Source organism: Sorex fumeus, unplaced genomic scaffold (genome assembly GCF_029834395.1).
Source record: "Sorex fumeus unplaced genomic scaffold, SorFum_2.1 ptg000007l, whole genome shotgun sequence".
In the NCBI taxonomy this organism is placed as follows: Eukaryota; Metazoa; Chordata; class Mammalia; order Eulipotyphla; family Soricidae; genus Sorex; species Sorex fumeus.
The window spans coordinates 42,798,020-42,820,438 of NW_026606064.1; the positions used below are offsets into that span (position 1 = coordinate 42,798,020).

General features: G+C 36.6%; 1 protein-coding gene across 1 annotated transcript in view; it reads right to left on the reverse strand.

Annotated features, from left to right (window-relative positions):
- The window catches only part of FMN2 (formin 2), a 391,740-nt gene that overhangs the window by 70,489 nt on the left and 298,832 nt on the right, over window positions 1-22,419 (reverse strand). Inside the window, exon 15 of the mRNA XM_056132042.1 lies at window positions 7,799-7,850. Coding sequence (XP_055988017.1) covers window positions 7,799-7,850 — 52 coding nt within the window. The remainder of the gene's footprint in view (window positions 1-7,798; window positions 7,851-22,419) is intronic.

Below are 22,419 nucleotides of genomic sequence, written 5' to 3' on the forward strand. Positions count from 1 at the left end.
AGTACAGTTTGAAGTTCGGGAGGTCGATTCCTCCCATTTTCTTTTTCCCAAGAATTGCTTTAGCTATTCGTGGGGGCTTATTGTTCCATATAAATTTCAGGAGTGTATGCTCCATTTCTTTGAAGAATGTATGGGTATCCTTATAGGGATTGCAATGAATTTATACAATGCTTTCGGTAGTATTGTCTGGCCCTGATTTTTAATTTTTCCCCCTGACTAAGCAAAGAAATCAGTCTGTACTGAATCAAAGCCACAGATTAACACGGCCTACAACATTTCTAATTATGATTAATTAATCTAAGTAGCACAGCGGGTAGGGTGTTTGTCGTGCATGTGGCCAACCCAGGTTCGATTCCTCCATCCCTCTTGGAGAGCCCAGCAAGGTACCAAAGGTATCTTGCAAAGCCTGGGAAGTTACCTGTGACATATTCAATATGCCAAAAACAGTAACAAGAAGTCTCACTATGGAGACTTTACTGGTGCCTGCTCAAGCAAATCAATGAACAATGGGAGGACAGTGCTACAATTGTCTTACTGAAGACTAGAAAATCGACCACATTTTATTTTCGTAGTTGTCCTTAACTTCTAATTAAAGTTGTGGTAGAGCAGGGGGAGAAGACTTCTATTCTCAAACTTTTTAGAAGGAAAAATTTATGTAAAAACTTCAGTATCATATAAATCCTGTTGAAAAACACAAGCATCTTTGAAACAAATGCTTCAATCTATAGGAAAAGTTATAAACTTTCTAAAACAATAAAATGGCCCTTTTAAAATGGTAACAGTGTAGGTAGAACTTTACAAGAAAATCCAACACCATCAAAATATGGGGAGAAGAAATTAATAGAAACTTGCTCAAAGAAGAAATTCAAGTGGCCAAAATGTTCTATATCACTAATCATTGGGGAGATGCAAATCTAAACACAAGGAAACACCCTCTCACACCACAGAGACTTGTACACATCAAAAAGAACAAGATGAATCAGTGCTGGCATGGGTGCAGGAAAAAGGTATTCTCATTCATTATAGATGCGAATGATAACTGGTATAGCCTTTTTTAGAAAAAAAATCCACAATATTCCTCAAAAAACCAGAAATTCAGTTCCCATTTGACTCAGCAATACCACTTCTTGGAATAAAACTGGGGGTTGAAACATACACATAAAAATGCCATCTGTACTTCTATGTTCATTGCAGCACTATTCACAAAAGCTAGAATCTGGAAACAACCTTAATGCCTGAGAACAGATGACTGGATAAAGGAACTATGGAAACTACACAATAGAATACTACGTAGGTGACAGGAAAAATGAACTCATGAAACTGCTTATAAATGGTGAGACATGGAGATTAATATGCTGAGTACAATTAGTCAGAGGAAGAGGGACAGACATAGAAAGACAGAATGATTGCACTCATTTGTGGGATGTAAACAAACAAATAAACAAAAACAACCAACATAGTATGAGACTAATATCTAAAGGCAGGAGAAACAGGGGCAAGGAGGACTAGTCACAAGTCCTCCTTGATAGCTTGTCACAAGTATATGTGTGTATAGGGTGAGGTGGGGGAGGACAGAGGGCAGTTAGGATAGAGAAGGGACAATTATGACAATAATAGTTGGAAATGATCATTCTGACCTGAGTGCTGAAAACAGGTAAAGAGATATACATAATAAATATTCACTATATGTATTGCAAACCATAATGCCCAGGGGTGGGGGAGAAGAAAAAAGTGCCTGTCATAGATAAAAGTGGTTTGGGGATGGGAGGGAAACTGGAGACACTGGTAGTGGGAAACGTACACTGGTCAAGAAACAGTGCTGGAACATTGCATAACTAAAACCCAATTTGAACAATTTTCTAATTATGTATCTTATGGGGATTCAACTTTTAAAAATTATTAAAATAAAAATAAAATGGCAGCAGAGTAGAAACAAATTATTTTACTTTACCTTATTCATGGATGGTCTACCAAGTAAACCATGAGCCCTAAACTAGAACATCATGTGAGTGAAAGTTATCATCTGACTAAATAAGTATGCAACGTTCAATACTTTTCAAACTCAAAATTAGTTTTGGTCATTTCTGCTTTGATGATCTCAGATTTAATATCACTGTATCACTGTCATCCTGTTATTCATTGATTTGCTCAATCAGGCACCAGTAACATTTGCACTCGTGCTAGCCCTGAGATTTTAGCAGCCTCTCTTTACTCGTCCTTCCCAATGGTGCTGCACTGGAGACTCTTTCAGGGTCAGAGGAATGAGACACATCATTGTTACTGTTTATGGCATATCGAATTTGCCAGGCTCTGCTGTGCGGGCAGGATTCTCTCAGTAGCTTGCTGGGTTCTCTGAGAAGGAGGACTATAAAAGGTTGCGTGGCCGGATATGTGGCTGTGCGCTTGCAGGGACTTTTAATGAAAGTAAATGGAGGTAAAACAGTTTTCAAAATTTGTTATTTTTCTAACTCAAAAGTCAGCTTTACCATAAAATCTGGTTTAACATGAGATTCAAACTAAGAAATAGAAGAAAAGAAAGTTGAAAAAAAGCTAGCCACAATTTATAAATAGGGATACTGGAACACCAGAAATCAATTTCTGATCAATCAAATCAAAGTCCTAGTTTCACTATTTCAATTTAGATTGAATAGGAAGACCAGGGGGACAAATTAGAATGTCTATATTCTCTGCCTGTGACATGATATAGATACCAAGTAATTCTAGAGAAAATAAAAACAATCATATTTGATCTGGTGATATTTTTCCACAATTAAAAAAGAACTATGTGTGCTAATTAAAAGTGAAATAAATGCAGAAATAGAAAAAACACATACAGTGGGGTACAGTCAATCTTAACAAGATTATGCTGAAATCCATCTTGCAATCAAATATGATAGTTTGATTTTCACAAAGAACTTATCTAAAGATGGCATCTGATTTGTATATGAACTTTGGGTATAGTTCAAAACTTATCTGCTCAGTCAAATTTACTTTTGGACAATTGAATAATTTAGCTAAACAATTTATCTAATAGTGATGTAGTTTGCTTTTTCAAAATTTACTCTATTTCTTTTTCTCTTTTTAAAAAAATATTCACCATGAATCAAAAAGTTACAGAACTACTCATGATTGGATTTCCGTATACAATGTCACAGCATCAATCCCTTCATCAGTGTCTACTTCCCTCCATCAATGTCTCCGGTTTTATTTTATTTTTTGATTGAGATTCTTTGAATTACAATAATATTGATAAAATATTAATTATAATGCTTTCTTAGCACATAACTCCAGCACCATATCCATCAGCAGTGTACCCATATTCCTCTCCTAAGGACTTCAATCCCCCTCACTCCTATCCCTGTCACTTCCCCCTCCCTGCCTCCAGCACAATTGTGTGACAACTTCTGGCACTATGTTCAGGAATTATTCCCAGTGTGCTCAGGAGACCAGAGTGGGTGTGTTACTTTAAAGCAACAGAAGGTTAGATTTTGTGTCCCAATTCATACCACTACTCTGTGTACTTTTTTGGAGATAGTCTATTGGCATTGGGATAAACTATTGATATGGAAAGGATTTGCTGCCATACATATATGATGAGATTGGCTATTTGTGCTGTTTGATCTTTCCTTTGCATATGTGGCCTTCAGTGTCCTTGCCAGAGCTGGATTAGATTCCAAATCTTAGCTGCTGTTTGTCTGACAATGTTTTTATCCCTCCTTCCATTCTGAGTGATAAGCTTGCCATGTAGAGGATTTTGGTTGGAGGTCCATTTTGTTCAATATTTTGTATATTTCTATTCTCTTATTTTTTATTTTTCTATTCTCTTATAGCTCATAGAGTTTTACTGGAGAAATCTTTGAATAATCAGCTTTTCCCCTTGTACATGGACTTTGTTTCTTTCTTGAGGTTTTAAACAGACTGTCTTTGTCTTTAGTTCTTCCCATTTTGATTAAAAAATGTTTAGTTTGGGTTTACTCTGGTTGGCTCTCTTGGGGCCTCGTGGATCAGCACTTCCATCTCCCTCATCAGGTTGGGGAAATTCTCAGCAATCATATCTTTGTTATGAATAATATCTGTTAAATTCTCTGTGCTTCTCATTCTCTTTCTATTGTCCCTTCTTTCTTGCTGGAATTGTTTATGTTCTAGTGCACTGATTTACTTTTCAGCTTTGTCCATACTACTTCTTAGACTTGCCACAGTTCTCTCTTTAGCTTCTTTACTTCTACTTATATCATTTTTTCACTACTATAATTTCTATCAGACTCTCTTCAAGTTTACTGACTTTTTGTTAAATTGTCATTTTCTGATCATGGACTATTAGACTTCATCAAGAGGATTGCACAGGTGCAATGTTGGGGATCTTTCTAGACTTTAGTTGTCCTCTGTCGACACCTCTGAGTTCTTTCATTTTCTCATTCTTCCTGATGCTACATAAATTGGTGACTTGTGCTTCTGTTTGGCCAGTGTCTGTCTCTTGAGCCGTTGCTGGGACTGGGCAGTGGCAGTGGCAGTTCCTGGATCTTTGCTTCCTTGGTTGGTATGACACAGTCCAATGTTTTAATGGCACACAGTCATAGAAGCAGACTGAGTCTACAGAGAGATTCCATGGATTTCCAGCAGGGATTAGAGTAAGTGATATGACTGAAATAGAACTGTCAGCAGTATGGTTAGGAGTTGGTGACTCTGAAGGAGAAGGGCAGGATCCAGAAGAGAGCAGAAAGGCAGGACTAGAAAAAATAACTTTGAAGTGGTGTTATACAAAAGTGACTTTACTTTTTGCCCCCATTTTAAATAATTTTATTTATTGAATCACCGTGAGAGCAGGTTCAAAGCTTTTGGGTTTAAGTCCCGGTCATACAATGAAATACCCATGCCACCACCAGTGCCCATTCTCTACGACCAAAAATCCCAGCATACCCCCACCTCACACCCTGCCCCTACCTGTGGGGCAGATGATTTCCACGTTACTCTCTCTCTCTAGTTTGATTACATTCAATACATGAATGACTTTACTTCGAACTTATATCTACCCTTTGTTGCAGAGGGTAACAATATTCTTGTAAGGTGCACAGGGTTTCTTACAGATAAGAACACACACTGAAAAGTTATGGTAAATCCTTGGAGTCACAAGGCATTTAGGCACAGGCACAGACATACCAATCAAATATTTCCTTAACCAGGGCAGGTTGCCCATTAACAGCTTCAACAGATATGATGAGAAACATAAAATGAAAACTACATAGTTTAAGTCTGAAATATGACTCTGGTTTATCCCTCTCTCCCTAACTCTTGTAATCTCTGATTTTAAAAATGGAAGTAAATAAACTGATTAGTACTTACTGATCAGCACTTTGTCCTAAATTACACCCATAAGTAGGTATTGTATCCTGGGGTTATGGTATCATCTAAAATCAGAGAGCTATATCACAAGACTCCAAAAGCTATAGGAGAGGTTATACGGGCTTCCCTCATGAAATTTCTATGAATTACTGGACAGTCACCTAGAAATATTATAAAACCAGTAGAGATATTTGAGAAACTCATTGCTTTAATTTTTGTAGATATTTGAGAAACTCATTGTTTTAATTTTATTTTTGAATTTCAAACCTGTTTCATTATAAAAACAGCTCTTTTAATAAAATTTTAGCCAGTATTACTCTCATGAACCTAATAAAAACTTTTCTCATTTAATATATTGATTTCAGTTTGTGCTTTTCATTCAAGCTAGTTAATTTTGTTGACCAATTTGCCTAGCACAGTATTTTATCAAATTGACTAAATTTGTAATATGTTAAGAGTATATCTATCTATCATCTATCTATCTATTATGCATATATATAAGATCTTACCTAATAGAATAATCATGATAAAACTCCATTAAATAAGTAAAGGCCCTCCCATTGATCGTCGATTTGCTCGAGTGGGCCCAGTAACGTCTCCATTGGAGACTTTGTTGTTACTGTGTCTGGCATATCGAATACTCTCAGTAGCTTGCCGGGCTCTCCGAGAAGTAAAGGCCCTCCCGTTGATCGTCGATTTGCTCGAGCGGGCCCAGTAACGTCTCCATTGGAGACTTTTGTTGTTACTGTGTCTGGCATATCGAATACTCTCGGTAGCTTGCCGGGCTCTCCGAGAGGGGCGCAGGAATCGAACTCGGGTCGGCCATGTTGGCTGCATGCAAGGCAGACGCCCTACCCGCTGTGCTATCGCTCCAGCCCATTAAATAAAATTTATTTTAAGTGTAATCATATTTCTTTGGGTTGGAGCGATAACACAGTGGGTAGGGCATTTGCCTTGCAAGTGGCCGCCCTGGCCAACCCAGGTCATGAGCTGAACCCATAAAATACAGTACTCTCACATATAAAATATAGGTTAGAAATATCTTTGTTGGTTTGTTGGTTCAACCACACACCACCATAAATATGTGTGTATATATATGTGCATACATATATACATATTAACATATATATGTGTGTACTCTATTGGTCCTGTTTCTCTTTATGCACAACACAAAGGAAGAAAAGGAAAAAATTGCGGCCATAAAACCTAGACAATAACATTTCTGAAATACTATTCTATAGTCACTTATGATTATAAGTCTCCATTCTGGAACTGAAAGTACGAAAGTTTATGGCATCCTATCTTAAGATACATTTTAATGTGGAAACCCAAGCACTGTAGCACTGTAGCACTGTCTCCTATTGCTCATCGATTTGCTCAAGCAGGCACCAGCAACGTCTCCATTGTGTGACTTGTTGTTACTGTTTTCGGGAGATTGAATATGTCAGGGGTAGCTTGCCAGGCTTTAAGTGAGGGCGAGATTCTCTTGGTAGCTTGCTGGGCTCTCTGAGAGGGACAGAAGAATCAAACCCGGGTCGGCCATGTGCAAGGCAAATGCCCTACCCATTGTGCTATGGCTCCGCCCGGAAACCCAAGAGTTTATTATATTCAAACTTTTCAGTTTCTTATTTCTCCTATGACAAGTTTCTGCTCTCCTTTTTCATGTATTTCAAATAAATTCTACTTAAAAAGAAAAGATGCTGAATTGCTTCCATTAATTTGGCTTTTTGGACCTGTGAACAATGAATATAAGATTGCCTGCCTAGAAGGTATGAGGCTTTAAATTAAACCCTGCACTACCCTACACGCCTAGTGCAATATTAGAGACACATCTATTTCTGATTCCCCAACACTGCCACAAGTTTACAGTCTCTGATATATCAAAATCAAGGGTGAATGAACACAATTAAAAACAATCTATCACTGGCCAAGCTCCACATATAACTGAGAAAACTGCAACCAGGTATCTGACCTCCAATGAGTGTTGCAACTAAAAGGTTCATAAGCACTATAACCAAGTATGTAGAACCCATTCAACACAACAGCAAAGGCAAATGAAGAAATAAAATAATAAACTGATACTATGTAAGATTGTATGTAGATTAGTTAAAAAAATTCAGAAATTAAATGTGGAATTAAAGTAGACTGAGTAGGGGCTGGAAGAATAGCATAGCAGGTAGGTGTGTGCCGTGCATGCAGCCGACCCAGTGCTGTGTATTAGGAGAAAAAGAACTAGACCGTTGGGAGATTACAGCTGATAAGACTCTTACCTAGCAAGCAGCTGACCTGGGTTCAATCCCCAGCACCCCAGGTATTCCATCATGCTCTTCCAGGAGTAAGTCCTGAACACCACAGGGCATGATCTCCCTCGACCCCAACTCCAGTCAACAAAGGTGTATTCTCCCCTGACCCCACCCCTCCAAGAAAAGTTTTATAATAGAGGAAAGTAATTACTCACCATTTATGAGTCTCTGTTAGTGAGTTCTCTTCTGTCTCCTGGTCAATTTTAGCTGAAATTTTAAGAAAAGATATGAAATAAGTGAACAAATTATACTTTCCCAAAATATAATTAAAATAACGTTAGATATAATTAGGTTATTATTAATTGTAATTAATAATATTGCATCTGTACTCTAACAATGAGTTTATTTTTAATCTAAAAATATCCATAGAATAATTTTAATGGTTATGCTTTATTTTATTAAAATTATATTGCAATATGTTAACAAATTTTGGTTTCAAAAATATTCTTAATAATTTGTCACATTACTCTTTGATAAATACATATAAGCTAGTTTCAAATTTTCATATATTTATCAACAATTTAATGCTACTAGCTCAATTTTCTCATCAAATGTAGAAAATCAAAGTCTAAAAACTAAATAGAAATGATGCATGACTCTCTTCAATAGTGATTTCCATGCCAGATCACAAGTAACAATCCAGAAAGTATTTCTAGAGGAGTGAGATTATTGACATTTTTTTTCTAATGCAGGTGAGAGGTGGCAGTATCCACATATTAACTACCAATTTTCTTTTTCTTTTTGGGTCACACTTGGCAGTGCTCAGGGGTTACTCCTGGCTCTGCACTCAGGAATTGCTCCTGGCGGTGCTCGGGGGACCATATGGGATGCTGGGAATCAAACCTGGGTTGGCCTCGTGCAAGGCAAATGCCCTACCTGCTGTACTATAGCTCCAGCCCCTAACTATCAATTTTTGTCTAAAAATAAAAACATCAATTTTTTTCACTATTTTAAAATAAGATAGGAACTATAACATATGATAATGGTGGTGAATTTTAGGAATTTGTGTGTTTGATTACACACACACACACACACACACACACATATATATATTTGATGGAAAAGAGTCAAGACTACTTTCTCTATGTAACAGTCACTAATATTTTAGTTTGAAATATAGTTGTACACACTGAACTGAATGTGTCAGTAATGAATTGTGATACTCTTTTCAAAAACCATTAACCTATATAGGAGAAAACTTTACATCAATTTTAAACTGGGTTTAGTGAAAGTTGGCTTTTAATAATCATTCTCCTTCATGCTTATGGCTGTTGGAGAACTAGAAGACAATATGAGGTAGAGAAAAATATTCTTCAGAAAATAAAACGTATACTCACTTGGGACTTTGTTGGTGTCTCTATCATAATTTAAAACACAAGGGTACAGCTAGGACTAATTAACATTTTAAAACTTCAAGACAGTATTTTTTTGAAGATTTGTACAATATCTGCAAAGCTGTATTTTAATGTCATGCTGTCACTTTTCCATACTGTCAAGAGTTGAACAGAGATTATGTGAGCTGACAGCAGAGTTTTTTTTCCCCTTTCCCATTTTGCAGTTTGTATTATTTACAAAAAATTACAGGTCAACAATTAACTATATTTAAAAAATGAGCAAATGTTACATGATTTTACTTTGAAAAGGCTCCACTATGAACACATTCTCTAAAAGGCTCTGTTATGGGCTGTCTAGCATAAAAGCTGTGTGTGCTTCCAAAAGCAATTCTAGAACCACATAAAGTTTTTCAAGGGATAATAATAAAATGCCAAATGCAAACCATATTCATAAAGAAAATTCTTCAGATTGTTCTAACATGTCTTCTTCATCTTCTTTTTTTTCTTTTAAAAAGGGGATTCTATCTCCTACTTGTCATGTAGATTAGGACTAAATTTCTAATTTCCCCAAACCACTGGCAGTTACACCAGATCACAGGGTATACGAGAATCTCCAAGTGGGACCCCAAACCCTCCAAAAGGAAAAAGAATAAAATTTGTGGAAAGTTTTGAGACAATTTTAATAAATAATAAAGTAAGTTATTTGCAAACTATAAAACATACTAGAATGAGATGTCAGTGACCTATACTTTATTCTTGGTTCTGTCACTAAAATTGACTACATAATGTCAGGCAAATAGACTAATCTATTACCATATACAAAATAATAAGCACAGTGTTTTCCAATAATTAGCAAGAATTAGTGTAAGAGTTCTTTTGAAAATGTTGGACACCTCAAACTCTTGAAATTCTTAAAGCAGTACAACACATAATTAAGTTTAAATACACAGGTCAACTTTATTTAATGCAAATAAAGTAGTCACATACACACAGCTTTGAAAACAATGCATAAGCCCTGAAACTGGTTTATGAAACTGGTGAATAGAATTAAGTGAGTTTCAGTAGTTCAAATCAGCTTTTGCTTCATTGCATGAGCAAATTTGACTGAAACACTAATCCAATGTGACCGAAGTTTCACTAAAAGAACCAAAGAAAACAGAACTTTTTCTTAAACTTATCAGCTATATTACAATCACAAAACCAAATTGGAATAGCTGATAATATTGAACAATGCTTTAGTAGTTTTACATGACTTTGAAGCTAAAAAGATTTACTTACATTTTAATCAGTTTTGATACACACATAAAAGAGGGATCAAAGAAAGTACATCAAATACAATTTCAATTATTGATGTAAAGTTAATAATTCAATGACCTGAATAAATTTTCTTTGCTTAGCAATCTTAGAAATAACTTACTGAAAAGTTGGGGTACAATTCAATTACTTTTCTGTGACAATAATATACCATTTCCAAATAGTATACGTGCATAAATATACAACTGATACCCCCCCCCCCCCACACACACACACTTCCCCTTGTTCTTTGTTTAGGAAAGGGTTGGGGCCATGCCCTGCAAAGCTCAGGTCTGGCTCTATGCTCAGGATCACTTCTGGAAAGACTTGGAGAAGTACATGGAAAACCAGGGATTACACAAGGGTCTGCCAAATGTAAGGCAACTGCCCTACCACTTTAATTTCTCTCCAGATCACAAATGAAATGCTTTTAAGCACATTCATGATATTAACTTTGTAAAAATTTTATGTTTTATTTATGTAATGAGAATGGAATCTGTGAACTAAAACAGTGAAAATTAACATATTTTTCTGGACTAAATTAGAATTAAATTGATCATTGATTTTTAGAGTAGATTAATACTGCAAGCATATTATATAAAGTGAGACAACATTTTAATCAGATATAAGTAAGTTTGAGTAAATGTTTTAACAAGCTGTGTTTCATCTGTATTTCATACACAGCTTTTTAAATATGGTTTCACTGAAGTGACACAGAAAAAGATTTTTTCCCTAGAAAATATGTAAACATATTATTGTCAATTATTTTCCTCACATGGTTTTTAAAATATGTTGCTTTTGAAAGTGTAAATTATTTTGAGTTAATTTCTAATAGCAAAGAAGACTTAAGAACTAGCAAAAACACTACTTTTTGATGTGATGTTGGTAAAGTAAGTAAAGTAAAGTAAAGGCCCTCCCGTTGATCATCGATTTGCTCGAGCGGGCCCAGTAACGTCTCCATTGGAGACTTTGTTGTTACTGTGTCTGGCATATCGAATACGTCACGGGGAGCTTGCCAGGCTCTGCCGTACGGGCGAGATGCGAGATACTCTCGGTAGCTTGCCAGGCTCTCCGAGATGGGCGGAGGAATCGAACTCGGGTCGGCCATGTTGGCTGTGTGCAAGGCAAACGCCCTACCGCTGTGCTATCGCTAATGACCAATAAATTTTCTTTGCTTAGCAATCTTAGAAATAACTTACTGAAAAGTTGGGGTGCAATTCACTTACTTTTCTGCGACAATAATATACCATTTCCAAATATTATACTTGCATAAATATACAACTGATATGCCCCCCAGCAGGTAGTTTATACTTTTCTTATTTAATTTCAGATGACTCTGTGAAAAAAGTTATTAAAGTGATTATGGGCTGGAGCGATAGCACAGCAGGTAGGGCATTTGCCTTGCATGCAGCCAACATGGCTGACACAGGTTTGATTCCCAGCATCCCATATGGTCCCCTGAGCACCGCCAGGAGCAATTCCTGAGTGCATGAGCCAGGAATAACCCCCGAGCATCGCCGGGTGTGACCCAAAAAGAAAAAAAAATAAAGTGATTATTAAACTATTCATAATAGTTTTCTAGCTATTTACACCCAGCTATCCATAAGTATATGGCTGCTAACAAAAGAACAAAATAGGAGCCACAGATATATAGCACATATATAGGGTATATGTGCTAAAGGGTAAAGTGCTTATATGCAAAAAACTCATATTTGATCCCCAGCACCATATTTGGTAACTAGAGTACTGTCAGAAGTGATCCCTGAGCACAGACCCAGGAGTAAACCCTGAATACATATGGGTCCCCCACCACAAAAAAGCACAAAATAGACAATAACTCTGTGTTACTTTGACCTTCAGTTATCAAGTCACCTGAGGCCCCCTGTATGACAGCTTCCTACCAAGAAACTTTGGTTACCCTTCACAGAGTCACATGTATGGCTTCTAATGGATACTACTCCCTACGAGACTACATATCTTTAAAATAAATATGTCCCACCTCTCATCTGAAAAAGAAGTTGGCAAGATATTACCATTGTGAGTTTCATCTTAATAGCACTCCCAGGCAAGCATTTAGGGTTAGTACATGAGATTTATACCTAGCAGATATGAATATAAATTATATTGGTAAATGTTAGATTTTTATATGTTAGAGTTCAATATGATAATCACTTTAATAACTTTTTTTTTTTGCTTTTTGGGTCACACCCGGCAATGCTCAGGGGTTACTCCTGGCTCATGCACTCAGGAATTGCTCCTGGTGGTGCTCGGGGGACCATATGGGATGCTAGGAATCAAACCTGTGTTGGTCATGTTGGCTGCGTGCAAGGCAAATGCCTTACCCGCTGTGCTATCGCTCCATCACCCATTTAATAACTTTTTTTCATCGCTTAAAGTAATTTCTTTTTCACAGAGTCATCTGAAATAAATTAACAAATGTATAAACTCCCTGCTATATAGTGTTTCCTGTCTTCTTTCTCCATATCACCATTCTACAATGCATGATATCACCCTGAAAAAACCTCCCAATGTAAGCCCATCAAATATCTACTAATTACTCTATAGCTAGAATATAAATTCAGAAGATAGCTTAAAATGATAAAATAAGTGTGCCTCTTTATAACACTAGAAAATGTATGGCCAAATATTATAGCATATACAAAAAGAACAATCAAGAAGTAACTCTAAGATATATTTACTGTTTATTTTCACTTTAAATATTTTAGTTGGTGTGAAGCTCTTTGTGTTCCTGGAGCGAGCAGATGCCATTGGGCTACACTGGGACGAATGCAGACGTTACTGGTACCTGCTCAAGCAAATCAAAGATTAATGGGATTACAAGTGATACAAGTGATAAAAATTTTAGTAGGTGTACAACGGGGTCTCCCTCTCGGAGACCTCGGCAAGCTACCGAAAGTATCCTGCCTGCATGGCAGAGCCTGGCAAGCTCCCTGTGGTGTATTCAATATGCCAAAAAAAGTAACAAGTCTCACAATGGAGATGTTACCAGTGCCTGCTCGAGCAAACTGATGAACAACGGGAGGACAGTGCTAGAGTGCTACAAGAAAAAGCGAAAAAGCAATGTTCCTAAATAAGCATAAGTTGTTTCTTAGCATTCCCCATCCCTCCCACTTTAGTTTGGTATTCTGCTTTGTTTTTTGTTGTTGTCGTTGTTGTCATTATCATTGTTTTTGTTTGGGGCCACTATTGGCAGTGCTCAGGGCTGAATCCTGGCTGTATGCTCAAGGACCACTTCTGAATTCTGGGGTGGGGGAGGGAACTTCTGGAACCTCACACTCTGCAGGTCCAATGGCAAGTCAAGCCCCCTACTCACTCGCTAAATCACTAAAGCCCACACCAACTTTAGACAGAAGATAGCTCCTTTTGTGAATTTTTTTTTGGAAAACATGCTAAAATACAAAAGATACAAGTATTAGAAAGTCTGCAATTCTTTTCTAATGAACAACTTTTGCTCACACCTATTATGGTAACCACTCATTCTTACTCTACGATTCAATGCCAAGAAGTTTTCTGAGGTAATATAAATTAAAAGCAGAAATGGAAGTAGAAGATAATGAAAATAAAGATGGTGAAATAAAGTAGCCAACTCAGTTCTCTACTGATAGTTGAGAGAAGGAAAGGATAATGCAGTTTTTGAAAGAAGACAAGGTAAAACTCTATTTATGCTAACAAATACTTCCAGAAAAGACAAATAGCTTAGTTTAATAGATTCAAAATCCAAAACTGATCAAATAAATTGTCCTTACAGAAGGTATATAAACTGTAGTACAGCAGGGCTTAACTGGGCCTTAAGTATAATCAGACTATTGCCAACTGTCATAGAGATCGTGTTTCTTTTGCCATTCAAATCGCAGAACTATGATTACTACCTGTAGTAGTAACCATATAATAAAAGAAACATTGAGTGTTTTATATTACTAGTGTCTAGGATTATTACCTCATGTATTTATTTTAGAACAAATTTATTTAAAAATAACTTTGTGGTGCAAATCTTTCACGCAGCCTAATTGCATGAAAGGTTTTGTGTCACTGAACATGTGACTTGTTAAAAACCATGTTTTAATGATTCTGTTTCAACACTTTGGTGTTTAATGATGTCTTCTAGAAGAGCACCGTTTCCACCCTAAAACCTCAGCTCCATAAATATTTTCTAGTCATTGTTATCCTACTAAGTTACTATTTCAACCCAGTGATTTGTGTCTGTAGTTGCTTGTCTGGCTCCAGACTCTTTTGCAATGTTAAATATTTCTCCTGAATTTACTCCAAAGGACTGTGAGTAAGCAGAGGCACGGAATGAACGCCCTTTCTGATCTTGAGCTTTCATGAGGGGAATACCACATATTCCCAGGTAATTAGAGACAGAGTTGCATTTGAGTAGTATCAGATGGAAAGCAGCTTTCATCTTCTTGTCTAGGCTCTAAATCTTTTTGCATTTTTCCTTTTATTTAAAGTGTTAACTACTTTTTGTTTATAATTAGCTATGAATGTGCATTTCAATTGCTTTTAAGTGTAGCCAGTATGGGTTATTTTTTGGACAGATGCAGTGCCTTTCTCCTGAGTCACTTAGAGTTGACATTTTATTGCAGATATATTGCTTTGGTTTTCACATTTCTGAGACACTGTTCTGTTTGACACTCAACTCAAAGTCAAGATAATTGAGACAATTTTTATAAGTCAGATAGGAAACAAACTTTCCTTCAAGGGCAAACAAAATAAATATAAGGCTCAATATATTCCTTACTTGATTCTGTAAATATTCTTAGAACAATAAGTGCTGTGGAATATTTCTGGGAGGAAAAAAAAACCCCCAAAATTATAGATTTAGATGTTGAATAATTCAGAGTCAACTTTATTTAATATTAAAGCATAATATATAAATCATTTGTGTCTTTAGAAAGGTACATATAAATATAGCATAGGTGCTTGATATAAAAAAATTAAGAATTGTACACAAAATAGTAAATGATACATATGTCAAATATATGATATATGTGGCTTCGGGCCAAACCCCAAATACAAGAAAGCCATGTGCTGTAATCACCCAACTTGATATAGTTATTGAAGTGGTCCTCAGTGAAATTCCTTTCTAAGTCTTCAGTTTTTCAAAGTGAAAAAGACAAGGAAAAACGTCATGAACATGCATGAGTTTTAAATTTTGTAGTAAAGACAGTGCAGAGAGAAGCAATTTTCAATGAAAAAAACTATTGCACTGCCTACTTTTTCTACCAAATAATATACAAAACCTATTTATCACTATATTCGTGTGCTACATGAATTTGATATATAAATTAAGACATTCCCAGGGAAAATAATCTCCTTTTACTTAACAAATTGCAGCCACCTTACCAAAGATGAAAATTCAAGTATAACTTTTTTGTTATTTCCAAAATAAAATTAAATTAGGATCCTTAAGAGAAAAGAAAAATCTTTATCTTTAACTAAAAATATCCAAGTACCTATTTTAAATGAAAGACCAACTAATAATTTGTGAAATCAAAATTTTAAAACATAAAATTGACATAAAACTTTGAAATCCAAAAACTGTCCCTGCTGTGTTTTCTTTCTAAATTTACTTGCAAAAACAATGCTTTAATTATAGCATGAAGGCTTTGACATTCCAGTCCTCAGAACAAAAACTATATAATTTAATGTTGTAGTACTTCAATTAAACTTGGTTTGAATTCATTGTTTGGGGTTCATATACAGGTAAAAGTGATATAGGCTCACTTTAAGAAAAGTTAGATAAGGAGAGATATAAATAATCATATTCAACATTGTAGAAATATTGAAATGGAATTGGTAATATAGATATTACTATTTTAATAATTTATATAAATATTTATAATAATAATGGGATGGAGCAATAGCACAGTGGGTAGGGCATTTGCCTTGCAAGTGGTCAACACGGCTGACCTGAGTTCAATTCCTCTGCCCCTCTTGGAGAGTCCGGCAAGCTACCAAGAGTATCTTGCCCACACAGCAAACCCTGACAAGCTACTAGTGATGTATTCGATATGCCAATCCAGTAACAACTGTCACACTGGAGATGTTACTGGGCTTGCTTGAGCAAATCGATGAACATTGGGAGGACAGTGATAGTGATTTATAATAGTAAGACATCATGAGAAAGTCACTATAGTTTTACAAGGAGGAAATAACTTTTCTAAGAAAGTAGCAATATTGAGAAAAAGAAAAAAATTCAAACTCACAAAACCTAAACTAATTAACAAATCTTATTATCAAGTCAATCATTAGCACTTTCAAATAATGCATTTGTCTTTTGAGAGAAAATTCCCTAAGTAAAGGAAAAAATTCTCAATGTGAACACTAAGATGAAACTAAATTGTTAAACAAGCATTACTCAAGTCAAAAAATAAACAGAGAAATGTCAAATATTTAATTCATCCCTGGCATGCAAGGATGGTTTAGTATTAGCAAGTTAATCAACTAATTCATCATAACAATAAAAGATAAAAACAGTATGATGGTATAAATAGATGTAGAGAAAGCATTTTTGACAAGATTCAGCACCCATTTATGATGAGAACACTCAGCAAAATGGGAATTGAAGGAACTTTCCTCAATATATTCCAAGCCATTTACCACAAACCCACGGCAAGCATTATTCTCAATGGGGAAAAACTAAAAAGACTTATCTCTAAGATCAGAGACAAGATGCGCACTCTCGCCACTTCTATTTAATATAGTAGTGGAAGTACTTGCCATTGCAGTTAGGGAAGAAAAAGATATTAAGGGAATTCAGATAGAGAAGGAAGAAATCAAATTTTCACTATTTCAGATAACATGATACTACACGTAGAGAACAATAAAGTCTCTACCCAGAAGATCCGAGAAACAATAGATTTGTAAAGTGGCAGATTACAAAATCAATATCCCAAATTCTATGTTTTTTCTAGATGCAAATAATGAAAGGGAAGAATGTGATATGAACAAAAAAATCCTGTTCACAATCATGCCTCAGAAAATTAAGTACCCCAGAATCAGCTTAACTAAGGAGGTAAAGAACCTATACAAAGAAAACTACAAAATGCTGTTTTATGAAATAAAAGAACATAAAGAAATGGAGATACATTCCCTGCTCTTGGATTAGGAGAATTAACATTGTCAAAAAGGCAATACTCCCCAAAGCATTATACAGATTCAATCTGGCCCTATAAGAACATCCATGACATTTTTCAAAGATATTTACCAAATAGTCCCGAAATTCATATGGAACAATAAGACCCCACGAACAGCTAAAGCAATTCTTGGAAAAAAGAAGATGTGAGGCATCACCTTCACTAACTTCAAACTATGCTGCAAAATGGCAGTAATTAAAACAGCATGGTATTGGAATAAAGACACCATGTTCACTGCACCCCTATGTTGCACCCCTATGCTCTTCCCACACGCAGAGCAATGGGAAAGGACTGAATATCCTGACATATGCTCTCGAATATATGATCACTTAATCTTTGATAAGGGAAAAAGAAATAGGAAGTAGAACAAGGAAAAACTCTTTAAAACATGGTTCTGGCAAAACTAGATAGCTACACATAAAAGAAAAAAATGGGCTCCGACCTTAATCTAACACCATGCACAAAAGTAAGATCAAAATGATTTAAAGACCTCAATATCAGACTAGAATCCATAAGAATCCACAACATGAAATAAAAGGTAGGAAAAACCCTCGATGATACTAAAACTAAAGGTATGTTCAAAGATGAGACACCACTGACCAAGCAAGTGAAAGCAAAGATAACAAATGCACCTAAAAAAAAAAAAACCTGAAAACAAAACAAAACAAAAAAACAAAAACAGTGATCAAATACAAAGCCAATGGAATGGGAAAGGTTGTTTATGGCATTTGCCTTGCACACGGCCAACTAGGTCGACTCAATTTCGATTCCTCTGCCCCTCTCAGAGAGCCTGGCAAGCTACCAAGAGTGTCTTGCCTGCACGCCAAAGCCTGGCAAGCTCCCCGTAATGTATTCAATATGCCACAACACAGTAACAACAAATCTTACAATGGAGGTGTTACTGGGCCACTCGAGCAAATTGATGAATAACGGGAGGATAGTGCTATCCATATGATAAGGGGTTAAGATAAAAGAAATAAACAAGGCACTGATTGAACTCCACAAGGAAATATGCCCAACCCCATCAGAAAATGAGACGATGAAATGAACAAAAACTTTCTCAAAGAAATTTGAATAGCCAAAAGGCACATGAAAAAATGCTCTTCATCTCCAGAGTCTCCTACCCCCATGCCTGGCTGTCTTCACCAGGGCCCCTTGGAGAGGGGCAGGTTGAGTTCCCCTCCCTGCCCCAAGCAGAGCCCTGGCAGCTGAAGACCCCCAGAACCAGCCACAGCCATGCTGAAGACCACTCTCCACATGCTTGGACGAGCCTCACGCATGAAGGAACCAGCAGAACAACACAATTGTGCGATACTTGGGGCTGAGATTTCCAAGCCTACACGGATCAGGACTAGGCCTCCTCCACCCAGATCCCCCATATTCCAGTAGCTAGGTAGTTACATCTATCAGCTGCTGCCGGCGCCATGTAATCCACGTGTAACAGCCAAGATCCAGAGACTATAAAACCAAGTTCCTGGAAGAGAACAACACAGAGTCTCCTGCCCTCACGCCTGGCTGTCCTCACAGGGACCCCTTGAAGGGGAGTGGGTTGAGTTTCCCTCCCCGCCCCGACTAGAGCCCCAGCAGCTGAAGACCTCCAGAACCCAGCCACAGCCATGCATAAGACCAAGATCAAGAGATTATAAAACAAACCTTTTATTGTCTAGTTCTTGCTGTAGGAGAACCCGGCAGGCTACCAAGAGTATCCTGCCCACAGGGCAGAGTCTGGCAAGCTCCCTGTGGCATATTCGATATGCCAAAACCCAGTAACAATGATGGTCTCATGCCCCCGATCCTGAAAGAGTCTCAAATGTGGTACTTTCTAAAATCTCAGGGCTAGGATGACTGGAGACGTTATTGGTGCCTGATCAAGGAAATTGATAAAGAATAGGATGACAGTGATACAGTGATCACCAATCATCAAGGAGATACAGATCAAAACAATGATGAGATATCATCTCACACCACAGAGACTGGCACACATCCAAAAGAACAAGATGAACCAGTGCCAGGGAGAAAGTGGCTCTCCTTCATTATTGGAAGGAATGCCGACTGGTCCAGCCTTTTTGGAAAACAATATGGACATTTCTCAAAATACTAGAAATATCACTTCTGGAACTATGCCCTGTGGTCCCAAAAATATACAGCAGAAACACCAGGTTCATGGCACCCCTATGTTCACTGCAGCATTATTCACAATAGTCAGAACCTGGAAATAACCTGAGTGGCCAAGATTGGATGAATGGGTAAAGAGACTATGGCACATCTACACAATGGAATACTTTGCAGCTCTTAGGAAAAGTGAAGTCATGAAACTTACCTATATATGAATGGGCATGGACAGTATAATGCTGAGTAAAATGAGTTGGAAAGAGAGGGGCAAATATAAAATGATTACATTTATTTGTGGTATATATGTCATCTAATATATAATATGTATATTGGATAATACACACACTAATACCCATGACCAGGGAAAACGAGGTCTAGGAGGACTGTTTAATGGTTGGAGTCAACCACAAGTGTGTGTGGGGTGGAGGGTAGGTAAGATAGAGAGGGAAATAGTATGATATTATAAAAATAAGAATACTAATTTGGAAAAAATACACTCTTATATTCATTGGAGCAATTTCACAATAGCTAACACGTGAAAACAGCTGAAGTTGATTGAATTTAGAAATTGTATATATCCACAGTGGGATATTATTAATAAAAGTTATTCTAAATGTTATCTAGCCAGTTTTGAAAATTTGGATGAACTAAAAGGGATTATGCAAAGTGAAAAAGAAGGAAAAAGATTAAAAACAAATTATTCCATTCAGGTGCAATATAAAGACAGAAAGCAAAGAACATAATTATTTTTTAAAGCAGCAAAGGAAACCCCTGGATTCTGAAAGCTGAGCTGAAATGATCAGAGGATATAGGAGTAGGAGCAAAAGCTGGAGGTGTTTCAACATGTGGGGGAGAGGGTATCTGTTACTTGGTAGTTGGAGTGGTGTTATAATAACATATTTTAATGTATACATCAACATTTGCATATTAAATATATGCCTTTTTCTAAACCAAAGTTGACACAATATAAAAAATAATTTCAGGTGAAATATGTTTTCACTATGTTTCTGCTGAAGATGAACTCATGAATAATCATATTAAAATTTGAACTTTTCTTCCACTTTTTTTGGCTTTTATTTATTTATTTTTAAAAGCTTTTATTAGTGAAACACCATGAGGTACAGTTGTAGACTTACAAATTTTTGTGCCTGGGTTTCACTTATACAATGATCAAGTACCTATCCCTCCACCAGTGCCCACTCTTCCACATTTTTGATATAATAGATCTATTTTTTTTCTAAAGTAGTTACTGTCATTATCTGCTTCCTGACCAATGTTGACTGTAAAATTCATTAGAACACATACATTTTCTAATCCACTGCTATCACTCAGTGAGAATTTATGGCAGAAGAAGGCATTTAAAAAAAAAGCAATAAGCATAAAATCACAGAACATTTTAACAGGACCTGAATAAAATAAAAAGTATTTCAAAATGCTAGCACAAGAGCCACAATAGGACTTCTAAAATTTGAATCATCTAATTTAATGGCAAAAAGTTAAGCATTTGATACCAATACGGATATATAGGTTGTTATCTTCTATATTTATGGTTTATTTAATGTAATGAAGAGTAATTATTAATGTATGAATTTCATAATAAGAGGATTTAAATATCAAATGGGAGGGCTGTATTAATAGAGAGACAGATATCCATTTACTTTGACTGGGAAAACTTATCTTTCTCTGACTTATATTACTGAACAAATATTGAAAGTCTCCAACCACTTTTCTTTTCTTTTTTCTTTTTTTTAAATTAGTGAATCACTGTGAGGTACAGTTATAGACTTACAAACTTTCGTGTTTACATCCCAGTCACACAATGATCAAGTACCCATCTCTCCACCAGTGCCCATATTCCACCAACAATGATCCCAGTATCACTCCCACTCCATCCCCCCCACCCCACCCCGCCTCTGTGTCAGGGCATTCCCTTTTGCTCTCTCTTTCCTTTTGGGTATTGTAGTTTGCAATAGAAGCACTAAGTGGCCATTGTGTTTGATCTATAGTCTACATTTGGCACGCATCTCCCAACCAAAGCGGGTCCTCCAAACACCCTTTAGTGGTGTTCCCTGCTCTATCTGAGCTGCCTTTCCCTCCAGAATTTGAGGCCAGCTCCCAAGTTTTGGAGTAAACCTCCTGGTCCTTATCTCTACTATTCTTGGATGCTAGTCTCCCATTCTGGTACTTTATATTCCACAGATGAGTGCAATCTTTCTATGTCTGTCCCTCTCTTTCTGACTCATTTCACTTAACATGATACTTTCCACGTTGATCCACTTATATGCAAATTTCATGACTTCATCTTTTCTAAGAGCTGCATAGTATTCCACTGTATAAATGCACCAGTTTCTTTATTTAGTCATCTATTCTTGGGCACTCAGGTTTTTTTTTTCCAGAATTTGGCTATTGTAAACAGTGCAGCAAATGAACATACAAGCACAGATGTCATTTTTACTATATATTTTTTGGCTCTCCAGTATATATTCCCAGAAGTGGTATTGCTGGGTCAAATGGGAGCTCATTATCTTTCACTGACGCTTCTGATCATTTTTAACCTGAAATCTGTTGTCAGACACTAGTAGGGCCACCCCACCTTTTTTGAGGGAGTTGTTTGCTTGCAGGATTGTTTTCCATACTTTGACTTTGAGTCTGCGTTTGCTTTGACTGTTCAGATGTGTTTCTTATAGGCAACAGAATATTGGGTTCAGTTTCTGAATCCATTTTTGCCATCCTGTGTCCCTTAATCGGTACATTTAGACCATTGACATTGAGAGAGATTATCATCATGAGGTTTTGTGCCATCTTTCTGTAGGGGTTTGTTGTTCTTGTAGGGCTTTTCCTGTCTTACAGTAGGTCCTTTAGTCACTCTTTTAGGTT